Consider the following 14514-nt stretch of genomic DNA (forward strand, 5'->3'; position numbering starts at 1 on the left):
TTGTTGAAAGTTGGAAGTCCAAATGCACTTTTGATTTGTAGTTACTCGTAGTTGAACCCTTTTTAAATTTTGTCTTTTAAGTTCTGAATAGGTCTATGTGCACTAGTCTTTATGTCACTGCATCCCTACTTTACTTACTTGTATGCTTGTCCCTTTTAATCAAATGAAGAGAGAATGTTTATGTTTCAAAAGATCAGAGTGGAGTTTACACTATGGAGTACATTCATGAGTTTGTGGTATGATCATAAGTTAGCTAAGTTGGTTCAACCATAAGGTGGGATGACAACTATCTGGCCTGAATACTTTGCTTTGAATATACTCATGAGACTAAGTATATGACAAGATCCTAATAAGAGTAAGAGAAAAGAATAATGAAAGTGGAAAAACAAAAGAAAAAGAGTAAGCAATAAGGCTAGGCACCAATGGTTTTGATCTTAAGATATGTGTCTGTGGTGTTCCTGTGTGAGGGATCTACTTGGATGAATAAGCTCTTAGGGGTGCTTTATCACCTGGTAACTTGGGTTAACTAACCCGGGATTATCAGCTGAAAGTCCATTATCAAGAGTAACCCTCACCACAGAGCATTTAGTAACCCAAAGAGGTGCTGGACACCAAGGTCTCAAAAAGGAAAATAAATGAACTATATGCCTGTGGTGTGTATGTATGGGGGAGAGACTTGAGGGAGTAAGTCCTTAGGGGTGCTTCAACACCTAGCACCTTGAACCAACTGGTTCGGGAGTGTTGGCTGAAAGCTTATCTTAAAAAGTTCCCCCCTTACAGAGCACTTAGCCTAAGAACACCAATAAGCTCTGAAATGACAATAAAGGGATCAATGAATAAAAGTCTCATGGGATGTAAGCAAAGTGAGTGTTTTAAGACATGATAAAGGTCTAAAAGCCAGGAATGAACCTAAGTTGCTATGCATGAAACCACCATAAAATCAGTGATATGACTTCCACAAGAATGACTCATTGCTCTTGGCATTCCATTCATCATTCTCTAGTTCCAGTACTTGCTTAGGGACAAGCAAGCTTTAAGTTTGGTGTTGTGATGCCAGGGCATCTTGGCCAGTTTTACTGACCTTTTCTTTACTGTTTTTAGGTTAGTTTCATGCATTTCCTTAGGAAATAAGCTAGTTTTGGGTAGATATTCACTTACACCTTGATTCAAGCATACATTGTGCATTTTACATTATTTCATGAGGATTTTGCATGAGTTTAGTGACAAATTGTATGTTGCATTACCCATGACTTGGACTAGAACTTTGATGCACTCTATTGCTTGATTTCAGGACCAAAGGAAGCAAGGAATGGGAGGTAACTTGCAAAGTTAATGAGAAAAGTGATTGCCAATAACGCTCTCAAAGCCATTATTGACCACGTTAAGAGTCACGTTAACTAAGTTAACGTGAACTCTAACGTGGAGAAGGGAAGTTGAGCCAACGTTAGTGACACCCAACATTGTCACTAACGTTGGAAGCAACCACACAACCCCCCAAGGAGCCACGTTAACTTCCACGTTAACTTAGTTAACGTGGAGGCTAACGTTGATGAGTGAAAGAATGGCCAACGTTAGTGACACTCAACATTGTCACTAACGTTGGGGATGGCTAAGCATGGCCACGTTAGAAGCCACGTTAACCTAGTTAACGTGGACTCTAACGTGAGGCATAGGGGCACCTTGGAACGTTAGTGACAATGTTGAGTATCACTAACGTTCTCGAAGGATGGCAAGCCCACGTTAAAGAGCCACGTTAACTAAGTTAACGTGGGCTCTAACGTGGGAACAAAGAGGGCTTTTCAAAGTTATTGGGAATGTTAAGTCTTAATAACGTGTGCGAAGGACTTAGAGGCAACGTTAGTGGCAACGTTTATGCCACTAACGTTGAAGTTAACGTGGCTTTTATTTAGTAACGTTAGTGAGAAAGTTGATTGTCACTAACGTTCTCGAACTTATATTTTCACTAAACGTTAACACCCCTAACGTCCTAAGCTAAAGTCTCTGCCCACTTCACATTTTCTCTCTGCAAGTAAAGCCAAGCCCAAATGAAGAAGAGAACTGCTTCAAACTCAAGATCCAAAGGCCCAAGACTTGAAGAGCCAACTAGAAGCTGAGAGAAGTAGTATATATAGGAGTAGCTTTGAATTGTTAAGGAGTTCTGGAAGTGGGAAAAAGAGAACTACTCTCTGTATTTTACTTTCTCTGCATTTTCTAGTTTTATGATGTATTCTCCATCTTTGTTTTCATTTTCAAGAGCTATGAACAACTAAACCCCTTTCATTGGGTTAGGGAGCTCTGTTGTAATTTGATGGATCAATACTAATTTTCATTATTCTTCTTCTATCTTTTCTCTTGATTTTACTTGAAAGCTTTCGATCTTCATCCAATTGAGTAGTTATCTTGGAAAAGAAGCTATTCAAACTTGGATCTCTTTTGAACCTTGAAAGAGGAATGAAGAGATCAAGCTAGAAATGCTTTCTCATGCTGGACCAAATTGGGTTTGGATGGGTATGTGACTATAACCCTCTCAATACTTGATTTGGGAAATTCATGTGGTATAATCAGTTACCATACTTCATCTCTTCTCATGAGCAATTGACCAAGGAATTGGCTATTGATCAAGATTTGAGAGATTGAATTGCAAGAAATTGTAATTCAATCACTTAAGATTGCCAAGGAGATCAATGAGTGCATTGATTGAGGAAGAGATGAAAATGAACTTGATCCGGAGAATTGCAACATCTCCTAAGCCCAATGAACTCCCCATCTCTGATCTTACCCATTCTCTTTAATTTCTGTCATTTGCTTTTATGAGCAAATCCCCCATTTCCATTTACAATTCTCAAATTTATTTTCAGTCATTTACTTCCAGTCCTTTAATTCTAGCATTTACTTTTCTGTTATTTACATTCCCGCCATTTTATTTTCTGCAACTCTCAACCCAAATTCTGGATTCGCTTAACTAGAACATTCTTCTGATTAAAGTTGCTTGATCAATCAATCCCTGTGGGATTCGACCTCACTCTATTGTGAGTTTTTACTTGACGACAAATTCGGTACACTTGCCGAAGGGAGATTTGTCGAGAGACAGTTTTCCGTGCATCAGGTCGTCTCTGAAGGAATTGCAGGGAAGTATGATTTATTATTGGTTATGGAAAAGTGTCTTTTTGGGTTTTGGAAATAGGGAACAAGGAAATAAATTGGCAAGAAAGTAAATTAATAATCATGAAAACCATTGCAAGGTATGAGAACTGGACATCCCATCCTAGTTATCCTTATCAATTGTGATGAGAATTGTTTATTGCTCCCACTTAGTTAACCCTTACTAAATAAAGGAAAGTCAAGAGGACTAATCAATGGGATTCCTCAAGTCCTAGTCAACTCCTAAGGAAAGACTAGCTTTAGAGGGATCTAAATCAACCAGTAAATTCTAATTATCAATTAACAAAGGAGTTTGATAACTCAAGTGTCTCTAATTAACAATTCATCAATCAAAGCTAAGAATGTAAAAAGCTAAATTAAAATCATAAATATGAAATACCTCAAATTGCATTAAATAAGAAATCAAATCTAACATGGAGTTCATAAACCAAATTGGAAAAGAATAGAATCAACAAGGAAAATAAATAAACCAAAGTACTAGAACAAATAAAAGTAGAAGAGAAACTAAATTAAAGGAACATTGAACCTGGAATTGGGAAGAATCAAACCTAAAACTAAGAGAAATCCTAAATCCTAAAACCTAGAGAGAGGAGAGAGCCTCTCTCTCTAGAAAAACTACATCTAAAATCTAAAATTGTGAATAATGAATGTATCTCAATGAATGCCTTGATTCCCTCATTCTCCAGCCTCTATTCTGTGTTTCTGGGCTTGGATTTGGGCCGAGAAAGAGCCCAGAAATCGCCCCAGCGTTTTCTGCAACTTTCTGCATGTGGCGTCTGTCACGCGTACGCGTAGGTCATGCGTGCGTGACAAGGGTGTCAATTGGCAATTTCCCTTGTCACGCGTACACGTCAGTTACGCGTACGCGTCGCTTGTGTCCTGCGCTAGGCACGCGTCCACGTCGTCCATGCGTGCGCGTCGCTGCCCGTTTCTCAAATACTTCCTTTTTCTCGTTCCTTCCACTTTTTCATATTTCCTTTCTATTCTCTAAGCCATTCTTGCCCTATAAACCCTGAAATCACTTAACACACATATCACGGCATCGAATGGTATAAAGGGGAATTAATTTTTGGTAATTTAAAGGCTTGGGAAGTAAGTTTCCAATTATAGAACAAAATTAGGAAGGAAAATGTAAAACCATGCAATTTATATGAAAAAGTGAGTAAAGAGTTGATAAAAACCACTTAAATTAGCACAAGATAAACCATAAAATAGTGGTTTATCAGTAGCACGCTATTGAACCAGAGCATCTCCATCCTTCCAATCGCTGTTCCCATATCCATTTCGCCTCTTTTCCATTTCTATTTCTACTTCTCCTAGGTTCCTGTTCCCTCTGGTTCATTTGCTGTTTCTATTTTTCTTTTAATTAATTTCCATGTTAGTATTAGTTGATTAGGTTTCTGTTTGATTAGGGTAGCTTAGATTGCATGTGGTTAGGTAGTTTTAAGATTTTGGTTAGTGGATTCAGGTATGATTAGTTGCTATTCAGCTATCTGGAATGGCTGATTTTCAATTGCTTTCTTGAGTGGTGATGATGTTGATGTTCTGTGATTTTTACATGTTAATGTTTGATGCTGTTTAATTCTGATGATATTCTGTGATTATTCTACTGCTATTTGCTACTACTGATTGAAATTACTGCTGCACTAATTCGGTATATTGAAGCCTGATTCATATGAATTTCTTGTTTTTCATGCTGTTGACATATATTGAATTCATATGAGCTGAGTTTGTTGCTGTTTGTTTAATTCGGGAACCTTCAATTTACTGCTGGAGTGCTGCCAAAATCTTTTTTTGGAAATTGTGCTGGTTTTACAACCTATGGATTGAATTTGGTACTTTTTGATTCAAAACTCAATTGGCTTACACCAAACTCAATTCATGGGTTGATGGGCTTGCATTTCCACATTTATTTTGGTTCCCTTTCATGTGTATTTGTGATTTATAGAATCAAGAAACTATTTGACGGATTTCTGTGTCAATTGGAACCTTGATTAACCAAGTGATTTTGAACCTCTCTTATGTTTTGAATCGCTCATGTTAGGTCCAAATTTCTATCCTTCATGATCATATCTCAAGTGTATTTCTCATTGACCATTGAAGTTGTTTTCCTAAACCTTCAAGTGGCCTAATCTTGTTCCTTTTGACTGAGGTTCTTTTAAGTTGTAATTATTGGTGTAATTTCACTTATGTAGCCATTTTCATTGTTCCAATTTACCTTGGGTTACATGAGTGCATTTTTCATTTTTTCTACACCAATTTTTGCACTTAAGTGATCAAACACATTGATGATGACTTGCATTTCCCTTTTGTGCTTTTGTGCATAACATATTTCATCATCATTGACTTGCATCATCTTCATGAATGTGAGTATGCTTGTTTCCTAAACTTTTTGAACTTCTCTTGGTTAAGTTCAATAATTATCATGCCACTGATTTTTCACCACTTTCTAACTTTTGACTTAGTTGACTTTCTAATTTTTCTTTTTAGTTTTCAAACTAACTCTGTTATATTCTTTTGGGCATGCTGATTGTTGTTGCTTAACAAACAAGCATCTTTACTATCATTGTATGAATTCTTAGTTTGTGTTCCTGATTGATGTCTGAATTCTATTTTTTCTTGCATTCCAAGAATTTATTTCTTTGGCTCACTTCATGAATGTACCTCAATATCCTTCTATTTTCTATTTTTTGTCTGTTGTTTATATACTTGCTTTCCACTCCTCTGCTTGGCTTAATATTCTATTTTCTATAATTTTTGTTTTTCAGGATGTTTGACAGAGGCAAGAAAAAAGCCAAGGCCACCTCCAGAAAAAGGAAGAGGTCTCAGTCATCTACTGAACTGGTGACCTCTGGTTTATCTGAGATGCGTCTCTCTGATAAGGAGAAGGCAGATCAACTCCTGCCTCCTACCAACTCAGAGAAGTTCACTAATCTGTATTGTGAGCTCCAATTTTTGCATTTTAGGCGCGACAGCTCATCCTGGAGAAGAAGCTAGTTATCCCCTCCAATCTGAGGCGGTATACTCAGCCCCGAATTGAGGAGAGGGGCTGGACCTTTCTTGACAGAGAGCTAGCAAGAGTGAATGAGTCCTGGGTCTGTGAATTCTATTATAATTTTTTCAGAGAGACCCTTGACTCAGTTCACCTTAGAGATAGGCAGATCATGGTCACAGAGGCGAATATTAAAAAGATCCTCCACTGTCAGCCTAAAATCAATGATAAAGATTCTTTTCAAAGGGCTGAGGAGGACTTGCATAGTATGACATTTGATTATGATGCACTGCGTAGTGTGGTTGCCCAGCCGGATGCCCTTGGGAGATGGATGCCTCTAAAGTGAAACCCAAGGGGATGAGGTTTGATTATTTAATGAAGGAGGCTAAGGTATGGCAGCAGATACTTGCTTATTACGTCATGCCTAGCACTCACTTCACGGAGATTTTAGTTGATATGCTTGTCCTGATCTGGTGCGTCCTTAAGGGGAAGGAGTTGTACCTTCCCCGACTTATCAGGAAATTTATGTGGCGGGGCCATATCAGGGGCAACCTTCCTTTTCCGAGTTTGGTCACGGAGCTTGCTCACCGGGCTGGAGTACCCTGGCTTCCAGATGATGAGTCACCACTAGTGGTCTACGGAAAGGAGAAAGTTATTCCGTTGGGGATTTGGGTGGGTGACAGACCAGCAGCCCAGTGTAGCGACCGAGCTGTCACAACAGCATCATCTGGGCCAGCCTCTTCTTCAGCAGTAGCCGAACCCTCTACAGTACCACATGCATCCACCAGGCCAGCACCACCATCATTAGCACTCCAGCCAACCTACCGACTCGTGCAGTGCCTCCTAGAGCGCATGGATCAAAGTGAATGTTGCAACAAGTGATGTTATGAGCGCCTGAGCCAGATGATCGTAGCATTGGGCGTCGACATGTCCTCCGAGCCCGATACTCCTTCCGACTAGTCTGAGGCGGAGGAGGAGTCTCAGGAGGAGGAGGCTCAGTAGGCAGAGGCACCTACACAGACTCAGGCTCCCACAGAGACACAGCAGACTTCTGTGGAGCCACAGCCTCAGCCAGCTACAGACGTTGACCCTCTCACCCAGCCTAAGTTGTAGCATCAAGGATGATGCTTTCTTCTAAGTGTGGGGAGGTCGCCGTCATCGGCGGATTTCATTTTGGTGACCATTTCAAACTCTTGTTTTATTTTGCGTTATTTTATTTTATTTTTAGTACTTCCACATTTTTACTTTATTGCACTTTTGGGATTCTTGTACATATTAGTTATTTTGGATACTTTTTTTAGTTATTGCATTTTACACTTTGGCTTGTATATATCTTAGACTTTTAGTTTGATTTTCACTTTTAGTTTGATAGTATATATATATATATATATATATATTTTAGTTTATTAGTTGTGATTTGGAAAAATATGGATTATTGAGCTTAGTTTACCCTTTTACATATGAGAATTTGGTTTGGTTGAAAAAAAGGAGTTAAACTAAGGAATTTTAACCTTTTCCAATCACAACATTTCATTTAGGATATACATAATAAGCTTAGTCAAAATAATAAAATTTTCCAAGGAATTTATTTATAGGGCACCCCAATTGATTTGAAAAAAAAATTTAGAACTTGCTTGAACTACACATTGTGGAACATGATTTTTGAGCTAAGAACACAAGCATGTGAGATTTGAGCCTAATTGTGTGGTTACATCATATAACCACTTATTTTCATTCTTGTGTGTATTATTCTCTTTCTATGATTGTAATCTTTGATTTGTTTGATTTTCTATGTCCATTATTTTGTGTATGAATGCACTTATATGATTGAGGCCGTTATTTCAATAGCTCACTTACCCAAATAGTCTTACCTTTTATCTTCCATTGTTAGCCAACTATGAGTCTATGATGAACCCACTTGTTCTTAATTTTAGCACATTACAAGCCTTAAAGCAAAAAATAATAAATGTCCTTAATTTGGATCTTTGATTAGCTTAGGCTAGTGAGTGTGTGTATCATTCAAGTGTGGAAAACTTGGGACATTGGGTGAGGTAAAAGTATGTTTTTATATTTCTCTCAAAATTTTAGGAATTGGGTACATACTCGTGCATTAAATGTTTAACCCATATTGACGGGCAGAAAAATGCCGGTTAAGAAATCCTTATAAAAGAAGTGTTGTGAGTAGCGTTATGCGACTTCGCTTGTCAGGCGTACGCATCAGTCACGCGTACGCGTCAGTCACGCATATGCGTCGATGTGAAATGCTCCAAGTCACACGCACGCGTAAGCCATGCGTGCGCGTCGATCCTCGCTGGTTAACTCCTTAGTTTCTTGTGTTCCTTCCATTTTTGCAAGCTTCCTCTCCATCCTCTAAGCCATTCCTTCCCTATAAAGCCTGAAAACACTTAACACACAGATCACGACATCAAATGGTAAAAAAAGGGAATTAAAAATTGATAATTTAAAGGCTTAGGAAGCAAGTTTTCAATCATGGAACAAAATTAGGAAGGATTTGTAAAATCATGCAATTTGTATGAATAAGTGTGCGAAGAACTGATAGAAATCACTCAATTTAGCACAAGATAAACCATAAAATAGTGGTTTATCAATCTCACCACACTTAAACAATAGCATGTCCTCATGCTAAGCTCAAGGAGACCAAAAGAATGAATGGGGGAGAGTAAGACTCATACAATGCAGCCTATGTATATGAATGCAATTATTTGCTAAAATATTTCTTCCTACTTGGTTAAAAGTAAACAAGTTCTCCAAAACAAACATAAATCAAATTTCACTAATTCAAATCACACAATAAGAGACAAGTAAACTTGTAAGAAGATAGCTCATGAAAGCCGGGAACACAGAATCAAGCATTAAACCCTCACTGGAGGTGTATATACACTCTAATCGCTCAAGTGTCTAGGGTTAATCAACTCTAATCCCTTCTAGTCATGCTTTCTAAAGCTTTGTTCTTCATCTAACTAATCAACAAATATTTATTGTACAAATGCAAACATCATGAGGTGTTTTCAAGGTTGTAATGGGGCTAAGGTAAGGGTGAGGGTATATGTATGGCCAAGTGAGTTATAATTTGAATCTTTGACTAACATAAATTCTCACCTAACACACACACACACACTCTATATAATTCTAAAATCATGCGTAGCCACCAAAAATCTCACTTTTGTATATTTCACATACTCATGTATCAATTTTAATTCCATCATATATGCATTGATCTTTTTATTGAACTTAACATTGGAGTAATTTTATCCCCTATTCATTTATTTCTTCTCTTTTTTTTATATAATTGAAAGCATAATATATCAACGCATATGGTTTCTCTAATTTTACACGAGTGAGCACCCAAATTTCTAAAATTTGTCAATAAGAGCAAAAACACATTCTCATCAACCATAGTTCCCACATTTTTCCCACACTTAGTTGACACACAATCACTATCTTAAGCTAACCAAAGATTCAAATAGGGTAATTAATTGTTTTTTCGCTTAAGGCTAGTGATGTGTTAATATAAAGCACAAAAAAAAAGGGTTAAGAAGGCTCAAAGTGGCAAACAACGGCAGATGAAATGGTGGCTATTTGGGATAAGTGAGCTAATATCAAATGATAGCCTCAATCACATATATGCTTGAATATACACTAAATAATAGACATATAGAATGGAACAAACCAAAGATTGCAATCATAGAGCGGAAAACACACAAGAATAAAATTCATGGTAAAATAATGTAACCATCTAATTAAGCTCAAAATCTCAAAGGTTGGGTGTTCTTAACTCTTAAAACCATGTTCCAAATTACAATATTCAACAAGTTTAACAAAAAATTTTCTTTGAATTAGTGAAATGCTATAAGATAGGGTATTGAAAAGAAACTCATGACTTCAACCAAGCAGTACATATATGCAAGCAACTACTATCATGCAATCTATCCTATCTAACAAAAGAAAAATAAAATTTTGGTGTTGAGAGAGAAAGAGATTACCTCCGGAAGTCAGGGACTGACCTTCCCACACTTAAGGCTTGGCACGGTCCTCCGTGCCATCAGTAAGGAACAACGTGGGGCTAGGAGCATCGCTTCCACTATCTGGCTCATCATGGCTCTCCGTGCTAACATGTGAAGTGGAATCCAGGGTATCTTTCTCTTCTGGAGGTGGGTGAGTTCTGAGAACGAGTTCCTTTAGGTACGTGTGTCGGCGCTTGTTGCGGCGCTCCAGTTGCTCGATCTGCCGGTCTTGCCGATCTAACCTCTAAAGGATCTGAAGGAACATCTGATGGGTGGATGGTGCCTGTGGTGTGGATGATGGTGGAGCAGAAGATGAAGGAGTGTCTGAAGATGGGCCCAGATGCCGGCTCGCAGAAGGTACTGGAGGTCTGATGTACTTCCCGTTCGGGACATACTGATCGTCCCTAGGGATCATGGCCTTCGTATCTCGTGCCCGATAGGAGACTCCCACTGCAGAGACTAAATCTAAAACTAATGTGGGAAAAGGTAGGTTGCCCGTGATCTGCACGTGTCCCATGGCCTGCCGGATGAGTCGGGGTAGGTTGAGAGGTTGCTCTGTAAGAATGCACTAGATGAGAACAGGCATGTCAGCAGTGAAGGTAGACTCGTGTGTGCTTGGAAAGATGAAGTGGGACATAATCCGTGCCCACACGCGAGCCTCTAATGTAAGTGCTTGGGCGGAGATGCTCTTGGATTTTACCCGGTGTTGTCCATAGATCCAGATGCTGCCAGGTTGGGCTATAACTCCAAGGACGCTGTCCCAATCAAACTGATACATCTGGCACTTAAGTTGGGCCTCTTGATAGGCATCCAACCACTCTGCGCTAGGTGGAAGATCTAGTACTCTCTATATGGTACCTTCGGAGATAAGGACTTACTTCTGACGACCATAAACAGACTGCAGGGTAGGCGAGTGAAAGTTGGAGTAGAATTCAACTACCCATGATAGATTGGCCTCCCGTGGCTGCCTCCTTAAGAATTCCCACTGTCTCCTCTCAATTCAGAGCTCCACAAAATCAACAAAATGTGGTGGAAGAATGAGTAGAAGCTCATTATTGTAATTTCTCTCTGCCAGGATGGTGAACATCTGCTCACAGTAATGGTTAGTAAACCGTATGGAGTCTCGTGCAGGAAATACCTTTTTCGCTTCATCAACTTTGATGATCCTCTTCACCCACTTTGTTGGCGGCTTGACGCTTGTAGATGGTTGGCCTTAGCTGGTGCTCTCTTGGTTCCTTGCCTTGTCGATGGCTTTTCAGAATCCTTCTCCTTTCCTCTTTTAGTGGCCATCCTAAAGAAGGGAGAAAGAGAATTAATGTCAAGTATAGATAGTTAACAATCGGAAGGAAGAAAGTCCAAGTAATAATGAATGTCAAAGGAAAAGGAATGTCTTAAACATAGTAGCTACAACATGCATGGAAGACATTAATTAAAATCATGAAGGCAATTCATAACAATTAGATGCAAGAGGGTTAAAAGCATGTAAGTAATAGGCATGAGAAGCATAACTCAAGCATCAATTATTAAATGTACCAAATTAATGAGCACTTGTATGATGACAATTCTGAAGGATATCCTCAATACATGTGGATTGCAAGTGTTGTGAAAAAGAGGCATTAAAGTGTGAGAGTAAAATAGAATAGAATTCAAAATGCCATGAGAGCTTTTTCACAAATACTTAGTGTGCAAGTTAAAATAGAAATTAAAATAATTTATCCAAGTGTATATGAGACCCAAAATAAAATGTCAATTGTCAAATTACTCCTCAAAATATCCACAATCTAAAATATAGCAAAATAATCACCCAAATAGAGCTCCAACACCAACATAAAAATGCATGATAAAAGAATGAAAAAGAAATTATCAATAACTAAGCTAATATAAAATTAAAAATAAACTAAATAATTAATTGCAATAAATAAAAGAAGAATGAAAGAGTAGAAGAGAGGAAGAAAAGAAACCTTAAGAAGAAGATGAAAATAGGAAGAGGAGTGAGAAGAAGAATGAGAGAAGAGGAGTAGGAGTGGAAGATAAAAAGAAAAGAAAATTGTAGTTGCCGGAGTTAGTGGTCTCCGGTGGTGGTTCGCCGGTGGTGGTGGAAGAAGGGAAGAAGAAAGCAGTAAGGAGTAAGGAGAAGGAGTGAAGAAGAATTAGGATTTGGAAAAGAGAAAAAGAGTGGAAGAACGAAATCTGGGCGGCGCGCTGATTAAGTGACACGGCGCATATGACGCGCACGCGTCTTCCACGCGAATGCGTGGGTGGCGCAAAAGTGGAGGCGACGCGTAAGCGTCGGTCACGCGTACGCATGACCATGGTTGTGCCAGACGCACGATTCCAGTCTCGCGCACGCGCAACTCTCTGTTCAATTTGTATTGGGGCTAAAATTACATACGACGCGTACGCGTCTTTCACGCGCACGCGTGGATATCCAAGAATGAAAGCGACGCGTATGGGTCAGCGACGCATACGCGCGAGTTGAATTGTGCCTCTAGCACACTACCCGTGCGATGCCTTCATAACTCTCTGTTCAAAACACTTGTTTACACCGATTTCCATGTCCACGCGTACGCGTCAGGGACGCTTACGTGTGGCTTGGCAAAACCGCAGGTGACGCGCACACGTACGCGTGGGGTTGCTTGTGCGCCAGGCACCCTACCTGCACACCTCTCGCGCAACTCTCTGTTCATTTTCTTATTGTTGCGCATTCACACACGACGCGTGCAGGTCATAGATGCTTGCACGTCGATTGCTTTTTTTTTTGTAAAAATAATGACTCATAGAAATAATTATGCAGAATTTAACACTGATAAAAATAAAAAAGAACTAATAAAAAGGGAAGATCGTACCATGGTGGGTTGTCTCCCACCTAGCACTTTTCTTTAACGTCCTTAAGTTGGACGGTCCACAAGCTCAATCTTCTTCTGTTGCTGGATCCGCCAAGAAGAAGATCTCCAGCTCTTTGTTGTTCTTCATTTCCTCACCATGATATAGCTTCAAGCGGTGGCCATTGACTTTGAAGAAGTTGGGGCTTAAAGGGTGACTCAGGTGAAAGACTCCATATGGCTCTGCCTTCTCCACTCTATAGGGTCCTTCCCATCTTGATCTCAACTTTCCCGGCATGAGTCTCAACCTTGATTTATAGAGGATGATTAAATCCTCAGCTCTAAACTCTCTCCTTTTGATGTTCTTGTCATGCACAGCCTTCACCCTCTCCTTGTAGAGCCTTGAGTTCTCATACGCTTCTAGTCGAAGGCACTCCAATTCTTGTAGTTGCAGCTTTCTTTCAATCCCGGCTCCCCCCAATCCTGAGTTGCATTCCTTCACAGCCCAGTAAGCTTTGTGTTCCACCTTCACTGGAAGGTGACAAGCCTTTCCGTAGACTAGGCGGAATGGACCCATTCCGATGGGTGTCTTGTAAGCTGTCCGATAAGCCCAAAGCGCATCTCCAAGCCTAGAGCTCCAGTCCTTTCTATGAGGTTTGACAACCTTCTCCAGTATGCGCTTGATCTCTCTGTTAGACACCTCGGCTTGCCCATTGGTTTGAAGATGGTAAGCCGTCACCACCTTGTGAATAATGCTATGTTTCTTTAACAGACCTGTCATTCTCCTGTTACAAAAATGAGTGCCTTGATCACTCACGATTGCTCGTGGTGATCCAAAGCGACAAATAATATTATTTCAAACAAATGAAATGACAATGTTAGCATCATCAGTATGGGTAGGAATTGCTTCCACCCATTTAGAAACATAATCAACAACTAACAAGATGTATAAGAAACCATTAGAATTTGGAAATGGACCCATGAAGTCAATACCCCAAACATAAAAAATTTCACAAAACAACATAAGTTGTTGGGACATCTCATCCCTCTTGGATATATTACCAAATATTTGGCATTGTGGGCAAGATTCACAGAAAATAGTAGCATCCTTAAAAAGTGTGGGCCACCAGAATCCACAGTCTAAAATTTTTCTAGCAGTTCTTTGAGATCTAAAGTGTCCACCACGCTAAGAAGAGTGGCAGGCCTCTAAAATTGACTGAAATTCTGATTGTGGCACACACCTTCTAATTATTTGGTCAGCACCACATCTCCATAAATATGGGTCATCCCATATATAATATTTGGACTCGCTTTTAAGCTTATCCTTTTGATGTTTAGAAAAATTAGGAGGGAAGGTACGACTAACCAAATAATTAGCTATAAGTGCATACCAAGGAACCACCTCAGATATTGAGTGCAAGCTATCAAATGGAAAAGCATCATTGATAGGAGTGGAGTCACTTTTAATAAGCTCTAGGCGACTCAAATGGTCTGCCACTAAATTTTGGGAGCC

At 39.4% G+C, this 14514-nt stretch overlaps 1 protein-coding gene across 1 annotated transcript; it reads right to left on the reverse strand.

The window, feature by feature from the left end:
• Window positions 1-13089: 13089 nt before the first annotated feature.
• On the reverse strand, window positions 13090-13782 carry LOC112721669 (uncharacterized). Its single transcript, XM_025772710.1, has 2 exons — window positions 13418-13782; window positions 13090-13309 (listed from the first exon to the last, which is right to left on the reverse strand). Exons 1-2 carry the CDS (start codon window positions 13780-13782, stop codon window positions 13090-13092), a joined length of 585 nt encoding a protein of 194 aa, XP_025628495.1.
• Between the last annotated feature and the right edge of the window lie 732 nt (window positions 13783-14514).

This window comes from Arachis hypogaea, chromosome 11, assembly GCF_003086295.3.
Source record: "Arachis hypogaea cultivar Tifrunner chromosome 11, arahy.Tifrunner.gnm2.J5K5, whole genome shotgun sequence".
NCBI lineage: Eukaryota > Viridiplantae > Streptophyta > Magnoliopsida > Fabales > Fabaceae > Arachis > Arachis hypogaea.

Bases quoted from the DNA above. Each gene is read 5' to 3' on its own strand.
- LOC112721669 (XM_025772710.1), bottom strand. From the start codon at position 13,782: ATGACAGGTCTGTTAAAGAAACATAGCATTATTCACAAGGTGGTGACG. The intron at 13,310-13,417 runs GTATGAGAACTC...CTATAAATCAAG, and splicing joins GAGTGCCTTCGACTAGAAGC to GTTGAGACTCATGCCGGGAA.